This window comes from Rhipicephalus microplus, chromosome 7, assembly GCF_043290135.1.
Source record: "Rhipicephalus microplus isolate Deutch F79 chromosome 7, USDA_Rmic, whole genome shotgun sequence".
In the NCBI taxonomy this organism is placed as follows: domain Eukaryota; kingdom Metazoa; phylum Arthropoda; class Arachnida; order Ixodida; family Ixodidae; genus Rhipicephalus; species Rhipicephalus microplus.
The window spans coordinates 15471130-15489016 of record NC_134706.1 but is presented as its reverse complement, the minus strand read 5'-3'; the positions used below and the strand labels follow the sequence as shown (position 1 = coordinate 15489016).

Below are 17887 nucleotides of genomic sequence, written 5' to 3'. Positions count from 1 at the left end.
ACTGCAGCGCTTCCTTTATTTAGATGCCTGCCGCATGAGAACGAAAACAGCTGCCACACCCTTGCCCTCTTTCATTTTCGATTATAGTGTCAGTCGCTAGCGCCACTTGTGGCGGACGGTGCAACAGCTCGACATGTTGCACAGCCTTCGAAATGGTCTTGTATAATTGCGAATCTCGAATAACTCTCGATTGACGCGCCCTCGGGTCACAAGTAGGAAACCCCGTGATGATGGTGTCTGTCGCTAGCGCCACCGCGAAGGCAGGGCGCCTCCGCTGGCAACACGAGCCATTCGTTAGGCATCCTAAATGAAGGTGGCATTGACTATACTGTATAGTAGAATTCAAAGCAGTCACGTGGCCCTCCTTCCGAGACTTTTTTGTTTATGTCTATGGTTACAGTCCTGTTCGTGACGTCATCATGAGGCTGAAACAGAGTGGACGCTAGCGGCGTGCACCAATACCTTTCCGAGAAGGTGGCGAACTTGAATCGTATGGGGTATCCGAGTTTGCGTATCCGTATCGTGTCCAGCATGCCGGAATACCGGAGCTGCTCCAGCACCACGGCCAGGTCGAACTTCATTGGAGCCTTCTCGTTGTTAGGCTTAATGCAGCGCACGAACCACGGGTTGCACCTGTGGAAGGAACAACAGCAGGGCACCTGTTAAGACATACTTCAAACAGCTTTAGAATCTGACATGTTAAGTACTACATTAGACATGATTGCATTATTCTATAGACAGAAAAAAAAATAGCACACATGATTCAAGTTTGTGACGTCTGTGACCAGAATAGCGACAGTGTGAGAGTATACTCACCTTTTTGTTTATGAACAAGGAACGGTTACAACGTAAAAGAAGTAAAAGAATCAGGTACAGAAATAATTTAGCTGTTTTCACAGAACAGAAAAGAAACGAGCATGCAAAAAGGGGGTGGCAATGTTGTCCAAGCGTGAAGAATTACGGATACAAAGCGAGACGTTAAGTTTCCATCGAAGTCATCTTCACCGCGACTTTATTCTTTACCAAATAATCTTGAGCCGTAAAGGGCTTTTTCTGTTACACCAGTATTATTATTGTTTTCCCTACGACTTTCAGAGCAAATACGGTTCACCGTGCGTAAGGCAAAAAAAATAAAAATAAAGCAGCGATACGGGGTAGCAGTGGTGATAAAGGTGGCAGTCACACCGGTAGGGGCGTAAATCTTTATCGGTCTTGAACCCAGATATCTAAGTAACTAAAAAAAAACGAGTAAGGCAGGCTCCATACTGATAGTGGCGTCACAATCGTCGGCTGCCGCTAATCTGATCTTTGGCGGAACGTGTCCGCGTAAAAAGCGAGCCCGTCATGCGCTCAATCTTATCGAAACCGTCTCAAATAATCGAGAGCGTTTCGCAAACATAGCGGCGCGGCCTGTGGCGAGCGGAGGGTGACAGATTTCGTGAGTGATACGCATATAAAGAAATAAGTGCATGGGTGTTATCTCAATCAACGAATGAAAGTTTACGCTGTGCTTTCATCGAAGTTCGACCAGCACCTGCTCTATTTTATGAATGCCTGCCAGACGCGTCCGATCCAGCCGTTCGTGCACCACCCTCTCCTCTAGCCTGTTCCTGCTGTCGCCCCTTGCCTCGCTTTCGCGTGTGCTTTGTGGTCATTTCTTTCTTTCTCTCTTTCTTTCTTTCTTTCTTTCTTTATTTATTTATTTATTTATTTGTTTCTTTCTGTGCCAGTACAGAAAATGGAGTGAAGGCAAGGGCTGAAAGCCTGACAAAGGGCCTTTGCTTCAAATACAGTGAGGCAGACAGGCTGACATAAGAATTTTGCAGGATACAGAAAAAATACAAAAATATACAAAAATAGATGGGGAAGAAAGCCCCCTCACGCTGCGCCTCCCAAGGGGGATCATATAAAGTAACTATCTGTTCGTGTGTACAGATCCGCGGGACGGCATCATGTCATTTCCTCGTTATCAAAATCTGGCTCTGTATAAGTGATGCGGTGTTTTGAGATAGCGTGCCGCCGTTCGTGGCGCTATGCGGGCAACCAACGGGAACGCGTCACGGTGACGCCGCTGCATAAACTAGCGCTGTGAGGGCGGAGGCGGCACTGCTTCCAGCCACAAAGAAGGAGCATGAAGAAAGAAACCTGACAGACGTGTGATATTGGAGAGGGACACGCGTCTGCCGCATCTCCGGGGCAAAGCGTTCGGAAGCACGTTTAACGCAAGCAGCGCTACCTAGAGTTACAGTATATGCTACCTTTAGGTAGCTTATGTATATGCTATTACTGTATGTGCTACCTAAAGGTAGCACATACAGTAACTCTAGCGCTACCTGGGGAGCCTTCATGTGCGCGCGTCTCCGTGTTTTAGGGTGGTGTCAGCCTTTGACCCACCACTTGCCGCCACCCGCTAAAACACAATGTTGCCAGTCCCGGTTTCCGTGGCAACAGGCGCCATGTTGGTTGTTGCGGCCAGGCGTTCCTGCTCCATCGCACTGCACTAGCTGCATGGTGGCGCGGGTGTACAAGCTGCGGTATGAGCTGCGTTTGATCACCCCATGGAGGTAGCTTCCGCTACGACACCATCCTCGTGCTAAGCGCACCTACACTGAGAACGTTGAAGTCTATATGCCAGAGCTCTAGCGACATTACAAACATTAGTTCCACCTCATGTGAAGTTCCTGAAGTTAGTCTGGGTCCCGGGACACTGTGGCATACGGTTGAATGAAATAGCCGATTCACTATCTCGAGCCACACTTGATGGCCCTGTGATCTCGGTACTACCAGAATCGGAACACATAGTGTCGATCAGATATAGAAAATGGGCTATTTATACGGATATTATGGAAAATATTACTAAATATACGGACTATCAGCACCTAACATACCCCTGGAAACCTCAGTGGAGTCAATCTAAAAAGTTAGAAGTTATTTTAACCAAATTTCGATGTCGTGTCCCTCCATTAAACTTTTACTTGCACAGAGCTGGTCTGGCGATATCCCCCCTGTGTCCATTCTGTGAAGAAACGGAAACAATAGAGCATTACTTTATAACATGTAAAAACTATTCATTAATTAGGAAAAGACTTTTAATTGTTCCGTTTCAAGCAGTAGGTTTAAATTTAACTGCAGATAATGTTCTAAGTTTCGGTGCCTGTAGCTTGGGACATTGCCACAGGAGCGTATTCGATGCTGTATGCAATTTCATTCGAGAATCAAAGCGCATGTCATAATAATGCCTGCTTAAATATATTTCTGAAGACACTTGTCTAATTTTGAATGAAATTTGCATATTCATTTGATTGTGACCGGGTGAGATAAGCTCGATTGTCTGGTCTACTCAAAATTTCTGTCTTCCACTGTAGTATTACCTCACCTTTTCTCTTCTTGATTCAATCTTCAATTATTTGTTTAGTTTAATATTCCTTTTTAGTTAATTATTATTTTCTATTACATCATTAGTTTTTTCATTAAGGATAAACCTTTTAATATATCTCATATAGGATACTTCTAGATTTCATGGCCAATCCCCCATAGTGGGTATGTGCCAGTGCGAAGGGGCAACAACAACAACAACAGGATGCTGCGTGCCACAATGCAAAACCATCTGGAGACCTTCCCGCATACCGACTTGCTCTAGCCAACGGAAACGCTGAACTATACACAAGTGAAGTGTGCTTGGAGGCGACTACTACTCGCCGTGTTTGTGAGGTGAGTACCCGTTGTATTGCGAGCGGGTTGAGTATATCACCGCACATTTCGTGAAATCGCTGACTTAGCCATGCAACGAAAAGCAGTTTGAGCAAAGTAAGCACGACAACGTGCACAGTATAATAATGAATTAGGCTTTGTTCGGCTACGCTGTGCAAGCGGAAGATGGTTGAGTATGCTTGTTTATCCTTGTAGTCGAAGCGCAGTTCCTCAATCGAACGATATGACTAGTCGAATGTGTCGGTTTCCGAAGCCGTCACTGCATTCGTCGCGGAAAACGCCAGGCCCGTAAACCACCTACGGACGCTCCCGTTTGCTTCTTCCTTTTCTGGCAGATGTTCGCATTCCTGCAATTCTACCTCGGTTGCTGAGGAAGGGCATTTGGAGAGGTAGACAGACGAGCCGGTGAACGCGTTCCCTGTAGGCGATTGTCTTGCACAGTTGCAACGCAACTAACTTTTTGTGTGGCTTGTCATGGGGTATTCGTTCTTCACTTCAATGACACGTGCAACCACACGGAAACTCGCTCAATATTTGCAAACAGGACTTGTCTTTAATAACATAGAATGCGACAGATTTACTGTTCGTGTCCGTCCATCCTTCTGTCTATCTGTCGGTTCTGAACGGAGCAGTATATGTGCAATAAGCAAGTCGGTTGTCAGCTCATAACTCAAGTATGCCCTATGTGGTGCATCGTTATTTGTGTTGTCCTTTTGTTTCATAACCAGACACACAGACGATTTGATATCGTAAACTCCGCTTTTATTTAGTGCTTGTAGAGAAAATGTGCATGGACTCCGTATATGTGGTCGGAGCTGTGTATGATTTTTTGTCTTATTGCTTTACTCTAGGCCCACTGCGAAGACACAAGCTTCCAGCAAAGGAGGCTGGATGCACAAGGCCAGATGCCGTTTGGATGCTGTTTGCAATAAAATCTGACCTGGAAAAACTTGATTTGTCCCTCGTTGCTCCCCTTTGCTTTTCTTCTAGCCTAATATACAGGCTTGTGGGCATAGGGGGAGGGCGGTGCAATGTGATGGAATTCCCTATATACTTATCCGGGCAATGCTTACAGCTTGTAAGGTTTTTAAGCAGTCATTGTACATATTCGTTCGCAGGAACTAAACTTGCTGTAGGAAATTATATTACGGAGAAACGCAATGTTTAGGGTATGAGAAACAAGCTAGCTGAGCTACTCGGTTTACAGAGAACATGGCGAACTACCCGGTTGTTTGTTCTGCCTTCACGGTCGTTACGAGTTCCACCATATAAACAGCACGGTTGCGAGCCTCGCACTAAGAGGCCTTTGAGGTATTTGCAGTGCTAGGGTGAATATGCTTCATGAATGGCGCACGGACATTGAAGTCCATTCATAGTGACATCGAGGTTCTCCCCGTCGCAAATATAGGCTCCCTAAATAACCTCACTCCGCCAATGCGGTGGGTCTACCAAGTGGGAGAAACGAACTGTTTTAACAGTATTTTATACAAACTCGAGTCACGAACATGTCTTTCCTGTTCCACCAAACCACGGCTAACTTCAGAAAACAACCCTTCAACACTTGCTATACAAAAAAAAAAAACCTCTTCTCGTTGAAACCCATGCTGCCGTCAATGTAAATGAGCGAGCACTCAGAACCAACATGGCGGCCCGTCAAGTATGGGGGCCGTTTTAGCCAGTTGTAAGCAACCATCATCGGAGTTGTCACCACCCTAAAACACGCGCACATGAAGGCTCCCTAGCGCTACCCCTCATGCAGCGCCGCATTACGGTCACTCCCTGAACTAAGGCAGACCCGACGGCTCCCGTTGACTAGCGCGCGTTTGCACTGGCATGGAATTAAATAAAGGACGCGTTGGTTCAACTGTCCACCAAACTTCAAAATGCACTTCACGAAAGTGCGAAAGGGCAGATCGAGTTATGCAGGAAGCAACACTCACTGTGCCATGGCCTCCATCAGGCTCTGCAGGGAATCGTGGAAGCGGGCTGCCACCGTGGGCGCCCGGGGCTTCATTGTGACGAAGCGGCCGTCCGCCTTGCTCGACGTCTTGCACGCCTCGGCCGTGGCGCGGCGCCACTCGAACATCTGGGACACCATCTGCGATGCGATCGAAAAAGACGGCGCGCGATTCGCAGCAGAAAACAGCGATATCGGCACACGCACATACGTTATCAGCGCATATACACTCCACCACAATCTCAAACGAGATTGTGGTGGAATATGTATATGCTGAGTGGAACAATAAAACACATCTGGTTGTTAGTCACAGCCATGGTTTGTGTGCTTTTCTTTTTTTTGTTCGAATGACACTCCGGTAGAGTATATATATGCTGACAGGATGAATAAAATGCTTTTCGGTGTTACGACTTCGTGACGTTCTTTTAGCGCTGGAAGTACAGTAAACCAACCAGCCCTGAATGAGCCATTTACCGCGGTGACAATATGCACGTCTTTGCAGGGACGTGACAGTAACTCCAGAATCCATTCCCACTCCAATAAAAAGCTCCAGAACCACTATAATCTACACAATGAGTGTACAGCTTTCCGATAGGCTTTTTAACAGAAGGAGGGACGCTCGGAGTGTGATGTGATATCCCGTCAGCCTAGAAGGAAGGTCGCACGATCTCTTTTGCAGCGTTTCAAGACGACACACTCAACTGAACGATTGTGGATACGCTGGCGTCGTGCGTCTGAGCGGTACATAGTACATACCGACGCCTTGCTTTCTCGCTCTCTTTTAACTTCCCTTTCCCCTCACACAGTGGCGTAGCCATGTGGTGGACCATCGGGCCTTCCCTCGAAAGTGGGGGCACGGTAGGCAAATGGTCATTTTGCACTATGTATGCATGGCGAAACAGTGCCACCTCCTGACTACGCTTCTACAACCCCCCCCCCCCCAATTTTTTTTCTCTTTTGGCCTATGCCCCATGCATCTCATGTATGGTAGAAAATGCCCCACCGTGGTGGTTTAGTGGCTAAGGTACTCGGCTGCTGACCCGCAGGCCACGGGTTCGAATCCCGGCTGCGGCTGCGTTTCCGATCGAGGCGGAAAAGATGTAGGTTCGTGTGCTCAGATTTGGGTGCACGTTAAAGAACCCCAGGTGGTCGAAATTTCCGGAGCCCTCCTCTACGGCGTCTCTCATAATAATATGGTGGTTTTGGGACGTTAAACCCCACATATCAATCAATCAATCAATGGTAGAAAACGTAAACAAATTATGGCTAATGGTTGCCTGCGTTTTTTTTTTCGTTCATCTCTTTTGCTTTCTCTACGCCGAGAAAATAGAGAGCGATCAGTCGACGCAGAAGGGAGTATCTGGGAGAGTGGCTAGGAATTTTCAAAATCGACGCACGCGAGGTGTTTTTTGGGCAGTGTTGGGCTTCAACCATATCTGTGGTACTGCAAGGAAGCAACGTACGAACGGGACTGAGTGACCACGTGACCATAAGCCATTGGGACCAAGTACCACGGTGACCATGTGCACGGTGACCATGTGTCATGTTTTCTTGCTGCTTTTTAGTTCCCATTTTCTGTACATACTTTCCGTCGCAATAGACTTGCACCGAGTTGTTCGTCAGCGATATTGCTGTCTGTCCCTCCGTCTTGACCCGATTTCCACGCTATTACATCGGAGTATCATGTAAAAACTGGCCCTTCAAGACACCCTTCTGCATATCTGCGAAGTGCATGCAATGATTCATGAATTAGGGCTAGTCGGATAGCGGCCACAGTGATTGCCTGACTGGGCCTTAAGCCTTCCATTCCGTTAATGATGTCTGACTCGCGCGTGTCTTAGCCACCCTTTTTTTTTTTGTATCAACGTGGGTTTGTGTTGATGCTTTGAAAATGATATGTCAAGAGTCATTAATGCTTACAAGTAATTTTCACTTCTCACATTCATTGTTTTTTTCTCTTCTTTTCTTCATCTTATGCGGTTCGGTGCAGTGGGCAAGGCGACCTTTACCTGAAGCTGTCTTCTCTGACACATGATGCTTTCCAGAGCTCCTTCTCATTTTAAAAACGCGATAGAACGCTCCCCGAAATCCTTTTGAGAGGAAATTCAGGAGCGCAGCCACAACAAGCCGTACTCACAGACTATTAAGATCAAGTGGGACTACAGAACAACTAAACAACTTCAACGTCTTGCGGTTCACATTACGTATACTCTATATTAATGCAACAGAACTTGCACGATTTATTTATGGTGTTTAACGTCCCAAAACCACCATATGATTAAGAGAGACGCCGTAGTGAAGGGCTCCGGAAATTTCGACCACCTGGGGTTCTTTAACGTGCACCCAAATCTGAGCACACGGGCCTACAACATTTCCGCCTCCATCAGAAATGCAGCCGCCGCAGCTGGGATTCGATCCCGCGACCTGCGGGTCAGCAGCCGAGTACCTTAGCCACTAGACCACTGCGGCGGGGCAGAGAACTTGCACGAATCTTTACTAGCTCTGCCGTGGTGGTTTAGTGGCTAAGGTACTGGGCTGCTGGCCCACAGTTCACGGGACCAAATCTCGGTTCCGGCGGCTGCATTTTCGATGGAGGCGAAAATGCTGTAGGCCCGTGTGCTAATTTTTGGGTACGCATTAAAAAACCCCAGGTGGTCAAAATTTCCGAAGCCCTCCACTACAGCGTCTCTAATAATCACATCGTGGTTTCGGGCCGTCAAATCCCACATATCAATGAACGAATCTTTACTAAACCCATTCCTTCGCACTATATTTCGGTTCTCAGAAGAGAATCCACAATCCACTCAAATGTCGAATGAATAAGCCACCTCAATGACCATGAAGACAATACCATTCCTCCTTTTCTGGCCGCTACTTTTCATTGTGTTCACGCCGTTATTTTATTTTATTTTTCGTTAACTCTCTTTCACAGCGGTGGTACTGCCGTCGGTGCCGTAAACAACAGATTGATTTGATTGATATGTGGGACTTAACGTCCCAAAACAATTTTAAGATTATGAGAGACGCCGTAGTGGAGGACTCCAGAAATATCGACCACCTGGTGTTCTTTAACGTGCACCCAATCTGAGTACACGGGCCTACAGCATTTTCGCCTCGCTCGGAAATGCAGCCGCCGGAGCCGGGATTCGATCCCGCGACCTGCGGGTCAGCAGCCGAGTACCTTAGCCACTAGATCACCACGGCGGGGCGGCGCCGTAAACAACGGAAATGTGATAGACATGGACTACTCACTTACTCTCACTACTACTCACTACTCACTCACTACTCACTCACTACTCACTTAGGGATAGACGTGGACTACTCACGGGAAGCTTAGACGAGATGAGCAGCTGCACCACGTCGGGTCGCAGGGTGTCCCTGTTCTTGTCCAGGAATCCCTCGACCGAGTACCACACGTGACCCGCGTAGTGTCGTACACCGAACTCGAGCGACGACATGCGAGGCCGCGAGTACAGCTCGTCCAGGGCGTGGTTGTAGTGGCACTTGTCCAGGAAAGAGGCGTCCGTGGCCTTCGGGAAGTTGGACTCGTCGTCCAGCAGCGCCAGGAGGCCCAGGGGCCGCTTGGCGATGAGCTGCAGCGCCCCCTGGTTGTCGCAGTGGCTCAGCGGCTGCCAACTGAGACGCTCGCGGCTGTACTCGGCCTGCTCGAGCTTGAACACCTGGCGGATCTGGAACTGCTGCAGCGCCTCGTTGGCGTAGTTGATGCACAGCTGCTCCAGGCTGTTCTCCTTCAAGTCCTGTAGGATTTAGATCGGTACGATGAAAAACTAGGTTATTTCCTTTATTACTGGTTTATAGAACGGTAATATTCAAGAAATGAGAATTTCCTATGCAACGCTATGCATGTAAAAGACTATCCCAGTTCGTAAACAAGTCGCTCGTTCCCGAAGGATGTAATCCGATGTTCACCAGTCACCGAGGTGCTTAATCATGTTTTCCCTCTCTGCAACTGTTCCACGCGAACTCAGTGATGAAGAGGGGCAGATTAAGAGTGACAGAGTGACCTTTAATGGCTTACGAAGACGTTTACTTGGTCGTACTCTTAGTTTGGTATATTTTAGACGACGTTTCGCATGCAAGAAACGGCCCAAAGACCGAAGTTCGAAAGAAGACTGGTTCTTCAAGCCTTGAGAAGTGATTGTATAAGGAATGTCACTGAAGCCGTTGTATCGATAAGCAGAATCTACAAGCCACTTATTGGCATTTACGAAAACAAATATCCTATTTATAAACCTTGCTTTTTGCGACATTAATTGATCAGCACTTTCTAGGTAATTACCGGGTCGCGCAAGTGACAATGGTGCACTGATATAATTGACGAGCAAGGGCACGCATGGTAGCCAGAATCTAGAGTGCCCATGGTGATCAAGGAGAGATTAGTGTTTAGAAAAGGTGGCTAATGATTTAGAGTACTCGATACTCCACTATGGGAGAGCTGAAAGCCGTCCCTTGGGCCAGGCCTTATCAGTGCGAGATTAGCAATGTCACTACGAGTGTCCAATCCGATATTAGAAAGGACTCACGGTGCATTAAGGTTCCTAGAGTTAAGACGCACAGGCCGCGCTGAGAGGGGCGGCGCGGCGACGGTTTCTGCCTTCATGATATAAAATGAGACTGCCTTCAAACAATCTGAACACCCCTGCAACCTTAAACATAAGGAAATCTACACACGCCCTTTTATGTCAGGTCTATAAGTTATCAGAAAAAAGCCTACGACGACATGTGCTGCGTTGCCTCTTATTACGCATTATATGCTATAGCCGCTTGAGCTCACGTGTTGCTTGATGCGTTGTATTTAGCAGCAATTTTGGTGCGGCAGACTCTTCCGCATAGAAGAACTGCCGATTCGGCGGTATGTTAGGCTTCCGGAGAAGTTTGACAGGAGATACGTACTTCAAAGCCGAAAATATCCAAGATGGCGATCGCTGTGGTCCTCGCAGTCTCCCGCTGGCAGACGGCTTGGTTGACACGCCACACGAGCCACGAGAAGAGGCCGGAGTACAGGGCTTTCGCAACGGCATCCCTGCGATCATGGGAATAAGTTTGGGGGCCTCAAAAACAGATCAAAGCAAAGCCCCCTTCCACCCCCCCCCCCTAAATAAAAACTATAAAAATAGGTGGCCCAACTCGGAGTCCGATATGACGCGCGACTTGTTCGAAGTTGCAGGAATCTGCCGGAGCCTGCATCGAACTGTGGAAACGTTTCTCCGATTTGAAGTTTTAACCTATAAATCGCGATCTTATAGTCGCGGTATTGTAATTACTCAGCAAGCTAGTTAGTCGAATCGGATTAGGTGCTCACTACTGAATCAGCGCACAAAACGAAGGAATGAACTTAGAGAGAATACAGCACAGCACTGGTCAAGGGTCCAACTGTCTGCTTTCTTTTTCCACGTTGCTTCAAAGTACGCGAATACAATTTTGTCACTTTATCTGGGTGTTACATTTGTCATTTAGCTCCTACGCATTTGTCATTAGAGTTATATATAAGCATCGCCCATTTCACGGAGACACTGCAAGCAATACACTGCAAGCAATAGGTGGTGTCGATCGGCTACTGTTCAAAGCCTTTAGAATAATTGGTCTGATACTATTCTCATCCCATTACGCTCTTGCACCACGAATATATATCTGACATGATAACTACAGCATTCACAGTGATCACTTCACAAATTCTCAAAATAAAGCAATCGTCATGTTTTTACAACAATATACCTACTATCTTAGAAACATTTCTTGCCAAGCTGACTGTGTACCTAAAAAAAAAAGTCTTAGGATGCGACGACGCACCTAACCCACTCTCATGCTGCTCAGACACCAACAACACCCGGCAGAGATATTTGAGAAAGCTACAAGGCACCAGCGATGTGGTTTCTCAGTACGCTCCTGCAGTGAACTCACCTCGCGTCTAGAGCCTGGTCGATGTTCAGCGGAGTCGTGAGACGTTCTCCGCGAGCTTCCTACAAAGCAAGAAAAAAGACAATTGTCACGGCCAAGTGTGACGTGTGGGTGAACTTCGCGCGTGGTCACGTGACCGCACACGATCGACGTAGACGAGTGCACACACGCACACTGACCGTTGTCTTGGTGGTGAGCGCGGCGAGAATGCCGTCCTCGGCGAGTTGCAGCAGGTGCGATGCCCACCGCACCTCAGCCTCGCTTCCCACTTGGACGCCCTCCTGACCGTGCTTCAGCTGCGAGAGGCGAAACATACGAAGGTCCTGGGTTCGTATCACACTAACGGAAATCGCATAGCGTTTAGCCCACTGTAATTCCTTCCGACTTAGGCCAATATCCTCACCTTATACCATTGAAAAGAAAACAATTGTCACGTAGTTTATTTACGTATAGACCTACTAGAAGGCCAAGGAACGCCAGAAGAGCGAGGAACGTCAACAGGCCGAAAATACAAAACAAGCGCAAGTTCGGGTCGCGCGTGTGCACCAACGCTGTGGCTTGCCGTTTCTTGCTGCTTCGTCGTCGTTCGCATAGTTCCCTACACAATATATAATGTCTCCTATAATGCTTGATAATGTTCCCAACAAATAGTGTCCCCTATGCTAGTATTGACGATAGTTATAGCGCGAGAACAGAACGACGACACAGAGACAAGAAAAGCACGAAAGACACGAGCCTGTCTCCGTGTCGTCGTTCTGTTCTCGCGCTATAACTATCGTGATGTCATACCAACTAGCCCAAGCTACCACACTGCTAGTATTGAGTTACTATGATATGTTGAAATAAGTTATTTTTTTTTTCCTTTTCAGCATTCACTTTTACAACTACGCAATGTCTGTCTTCAAAATAATTGGTACTCCATGCTTGACCATCGGTATAGGGCGGAAGGTTTAGACGAAAAGAGAAACCTTTCGCGCCTCTTTCGCGTGCATCTTCTCTTTCTTTCGTCCCAGACCTTTTGCGCTTAACGGTGGTCAAGTTCACTTTGACCGCCGTCAAGCGTAGATCACTTTGACCACTGTTCATAGTGCATTGCCTCTGTACTACGAACAGATAGTACAAAGCCAGTATAACGATGAAGAGATCCTCGTTCCGTCGCGAGCCACGGAAGTGAGGGAAGAGTCTCACGGGTTTCCGGTGGAAGTAGACGTTTCCGAGGTGCAGCACCGCGGCCAGGATCCGGAAGATGGCGTCCTGCTCCTCGGAACTCATGCCGAGCACCTGCATGGCCGACAGCAGCGACCGGAAGTCCTCGGCGTCGTCTTTGCACGCCATTTCGATGGCCCCACCCTACGAAAAAACAAAACAAATTCTCTGTAAAAATCTTGCTGCTTGCCACACACCCTTGCTGTATACCATCAACTCGAACAGCTATTCCGTTGCTCAGATAGAACGTTATTCCGAACACCGTCGAACTCCGCAACGGCGCCATAGTAAACCAATAGAAAAAAAAAGATTGTACATTACCTGTTAATGTTTTTAGTTAGTTCTGACTTGCCGCACCTCATTTTAAAGATACACGTTTACTATGTTCCGGATACCACTATACTCTACTGAAAGAGTTGTGGGTCCTCCCTGTCCTTCCTCTTTCAATCCTCCTCCTCCTCCTCGTTGTGGGTGCGAACTTGCAAACGATCATTGAAGTTGATTTTAAGGAAACGTTAATGAGACCAAACAGGCAATTGAGCAACATAATGCATAGAGGTTGTATCTGTGACATTCACGATATGAGCGCGAAGGATATCATCATCGTAATCATCATCATCATCATCATCATCATCATCATCATCATCATCATCATCATCATCATCATCATCATCATCATCATCATCATCGGCCTGACTACGTCCACTGCAGGACAAAGGCCTCTCCGATGTTCCGCCGGTCAACTGGGTCCTGTGCTTGCTGATGCCACTTTGTACCCGCAAGCTTCGTAATCTCGCCAGCCCACCTAACTTTCTGTCTCCCCCTGACCCACTTGCCTTCTCTGGGAATCCAGTCAGTTATCCTTAATGACCAGCGGTTATCCTGCCTACGCGGTACATGACCAGCCCACGTCCGTTTCCTCTCCTTGATTTCAACTGTGATATCCTTAATCCCGGTTTGTTCCTTTGCACTCTGCTCTCTTCTTGTCTCTTAAGGTTACACCTATCATTTTTCTTTCCATCGCTCGCTGCGTCATCCTCAATCGAGGCTGAACCTCTTTGTAAGCCTCCAACTTTCTGCTCTTTAGGCAAGTATCGGCAAAATGCAGCAGTTATATACGTTCCTCTTGAGGGATAGCGGCAATTTACCAGTCATGATCTGAGAGTGCTTGCCGAATGTGCTCCACCCCATTCTTATTCTTAGATGTAAAGTTGACAATATGACAAATAGCCGCCAGCAAGGACCAGGGAGGAGGAGGAGGAGGAAGGGAAGAAATGAAAGGCAGGGAGGTCAACCAGACGCACGTCCGGTTTGCTACCCTGCACTGGGGGAAGGGGTGAGGGGATTAAAGGAGAATAGTAAGAGACAGTGGTCCTACGACAGGTGACATTGTCGCTACTCGACGAAAAATACGGCCAGATGACCCACATTTAAACAGAACCTTACCATCAGTGCTGCAAAAAAATCCCAAACAATTTTGGAACATTGTACGAGGTAACAAGCATAGCAACCTGTCTTTAATATCCCAAGGTAATGTAATTCCGGATCATCAGTGTGCATGTTTACTTAACCGTACTTTTGCTGAAACTTTCTCTGAACCATCCAGTAGTAATGACATACTTCCTGCAAAGCCGTTCAATTTTCCCTCAATGGACATCATTGTCATTAGCTCGGAAGGAATACGGTCCATCATCAATAAACTAAAGATTTCATCTTCATGCGGCTGCGATGGTATCACCACAAAATTCTTGAAAAACACGGCAGAGTATTCTTCTCTAATCCTTGAACGAGTATTCACACAGTCTCTTCTTACGGCAGTGCTTCCTAACGACTGGTTAATTAATAGGGTGGTACCTTTACATAAGTCCGGAACAACCCACGGTCCAGGTAACTTTCGTCCCATCTCTCTCACATCAGTACCATGTAAAATTTTAGAACATGTCATTTACTCTCACCTTATCAAGTTTCTTCAAGACAATGATTTTTTTACACCCGCTCAGCATGGCTTCCGAAAACAGTATTCGTGTGAAACACAGCTTCTACTTTTTACTAATGACTTACACATATCCCTTGACTCTGGAACAATAACTGACTGCGTCTTTCTAGATTTCAGCAAAGCCTTTGATAAAGTAACACACTCCCTACTACTACATAAACTAAGCCTATTAAACATTGACTTATATGTGCTCGCTTGGATCCGTAGCTTTCTTACTAACCGCTCCCAATATGTATCGGCTAATAATTTCGACTCGTCTACTACACCAGTTTGCTCCGGGGTGCCACAGGGGTCTGTCCTTGGGCCATTGCTGTTCCTAATTTACATTAACGACTTGCCTAACAATATTTCTTCAACAATGCGCCTATTCGCGGATGATTGTGTAATTTATCGCCAAATATCTAATAATAATGACATCACTACCCTCCAAACAGAATTGACTAACGTGCTTAACTGGTGTAAATTATGGCAAATGGAATTAAATGTTTCGAAGTGCAAGTCTATGCGCATATCGCGTAATACTGCCGCATGTCCAAATTATTTCCTTAACAGCACCGTACTCGATCCCGTCCCCTCTTATAAATACCTTGGTGTCCATATTACTAACAACTTATCTTGGAAACATCGTATCAACTCTGTCACATGTAAGGCAAACCGGGTTCTAGGATTCATGCGAAGAAACTTTTACATGGCCCCTGTTGATTTAAAAAAGCTTCTTTACATTACGTACGTTCGTCTGCATTTGGAATACGCACCATCGATATGGGACCCTGGTAATATCACTATAGTTAATGAACTTGAGAGCATTCAGAATCGCGCTGTTAGATTTATATTATCAGATTATCGCCGTACCGCTAGAGTAACTAACATAAAATCAATTATTAACATTCCTTTACTCACTACACGCCGTAAGATATCCCGTCTCGTACTCTTCCACAAAATTTACAACAACTCCCTTCTGCGTTCACTTTTAATAACCCCACCGTCATACATTTCAACTCGTACTGACCATGCGCAGAAAGTTGCTGTTCCTCGCTTCAAGACATCAACATATTCCCATTCATTCCTGCCTAAAACTTGCAAGGATTGGAACTACCTCCCAAAATCAGTTGCATCCATCACCTCGCCTTGCAGTTTTAAAACATCGCTCGATAACATACTTGGTGTTGGAAATGTAAACGTTTGATTTTGTTGTTAGTTTTCTTGTATAATCTACTGGCTGTATAACATAGTTGCGGTTGATAATAGTTGCTTTCCAGTGTTTAATAATGTTCTAGTGTCTTGTCTATGTATTCTTTTCTTTAACATTGTTCGTCAGTGCCCGCTCCCCTCTGCAAAGCTGTAAAGCCATGAGGGTACAATAAATAAATAAACAAACAAACAAATAAATAAATAAATATTTACACTGATGGATCGGTCTCGGCTGACAGCTCCACAGGTGCTATTGTCATCCCGGCGTACCAGGCCACTATAAAGCTCAAACTGTCGCATAGGACAACATCCACAGCAGCGGAGCTTGCCGCCTTACGTGCTGCTATACTTTATATCGCGGAAGCCCGACCTCAAAAATGGGCTGTGTTCTGCGGCTCCAAGGCATCCCTTCAGAGCTTGCAATCAGCTTTACGACAGAGGGAGCATCAACAACTAGTGAATGAAATAAGAGAAGTGATTCACGAAGTTTTATTGAAAGGACATGACTTGGTGTTCCAGTGGTTACCGGGACATTGTGGTATTGTCGGTAATGACCTTGCTGATAATGCTGCCCGATCCGCCCACGCGGACGCCCAGACAACTCCAATTCCATTGTCGAGAACCGACGCTGCAAGGGGCCTTCACTCGTTCGCTAACACCATGTCGGAAACTTGGCTGAGTGACCCCAGTGTCAGGAACCACCGCCTACACAAATTGGACCCATCGAGAAAGCTTCAAGTTCTATCGGACCTCTCCCGCCAGGATGCAAAGTTACTGTGCCGCCTGTGGTTAGGAGTAGCTTTTACAAAGGCGTACTCCTTTCGCATAGGAATGGCGGATAGCTCCCGACGTGAATGGTGCGACACTGACGAGACAATAGAACATCTACTGTATTCATGTGAACGTTTTGCGAGCGAACGCAACTTGCTACGCGAAACGTTAGAGACACTACAGTAGACCTTTTTACGAAGAGAAGATACTTGGTTCATGGCTCTACGCGTCGCAGGCCAGCAAAGCGACGCGGGCATTGCTAAGTTTTCTAAAGACGACCGGACTACGCGACCGCTTATAAGCGTGCAACGGACAAGGTCACACCTACACACACGTTGCCCTTCACTTCTGAGCAAGGACCAAATCTTCAACCTTCGGATAGACACTCCGATGCCACGATTAGAACTAAAGGTTCTTCGCTTACACATAAAACATTTTGTTTAGTTGAGCATCGATGTACAGACTCGTTTGTGAATTTCGCCAGGACATTGAAGTTTCCGACCTGAAGCCAGGGACACAAGCGTACATATGTATGATCAAGTCAATAATCTGAAATAATTTGGAGCACGGAGCGCATAATTCTAAGTGCTGATCCAGTGTACCCATAATAGAGTACCTATTACTCTAAATCGTTAACAACTTTTTCCTAAACACACAGGCGTACGACGCCGCCATCAAAAACTGCACGTTTCTCATAATTGAGTACGAAGTACTCGAAATCGTTAAAAACTTTTTCTAAACACACAAAACGTGTTGAGTACTAGTAGAGTACCTCGTACTCTAAATCGTTACCCACTCTTCCTAAACACAGAGTACCAAGTACATAGCAAATTTTCGCGCGGCCCGAGGGACGGCTCTCAGCTCTCCCATAGTACAGAGTACCGAGTACTCTAAATAGTTAACCACTTTCTCTTTACACCCAGCGAGGTGTGAAGCCCAAGGGACGGCTTTCAGCTCTACCATAGAACACACAGTAATCGTTAAAGCGCTTTTTCTAAACACACAAACCGATAACTTAATATGAAAATTCATGCCTATTTATCAACCAATTAAGATCGAAATTGCACATCGTCACACGAAAAAGAATAATTCATCCCACCGGCCTCGTGTACAGCATGACACCGCAGTGCCTTGAT

The 17887-nt window shown here is 46.5% G+C and overlaps 1 protein-coding gene across 2 annotated transcripts in view; it reads right to left on the bottom strand.

Moving 5' to 3' along the window:
* Positions 1-17887, bottom strand: part of Myo10A (unconventional myosin 10A) — a 180265-nt gene that overhangs the window by 104683 nt on the left and 57695 nt on the right. For both annotated transcript variants that reach the window (XM_075868746.1, XM_075868747.1), the window contains exons 9-15: positions 12776-12937; positions 11767-11883; positions 11591-11649; positions 10583-10712; positions 8995-9426; positions 5652-5809; positions 463-633 (exon numbers count right to left, since the gene is read on the bottom strand). In XM_075868746.1, coding sequence (XP_075724861.1) covers positions 463-633; positions 5652-5809; positions 8995-9426; positions 10583-10712; positions 11591-11649; positions 11767-11883; positions 12776-12937 — 1229 coding nt within the window. The remainder of the gene's footprint in view (positions 1-462; positions 634-5651; positions 5810-8994; positions 9427-10582; positions 10713-11590; positions 11650-11766; positions 11884-12775; positions 12938-17887) is intronic.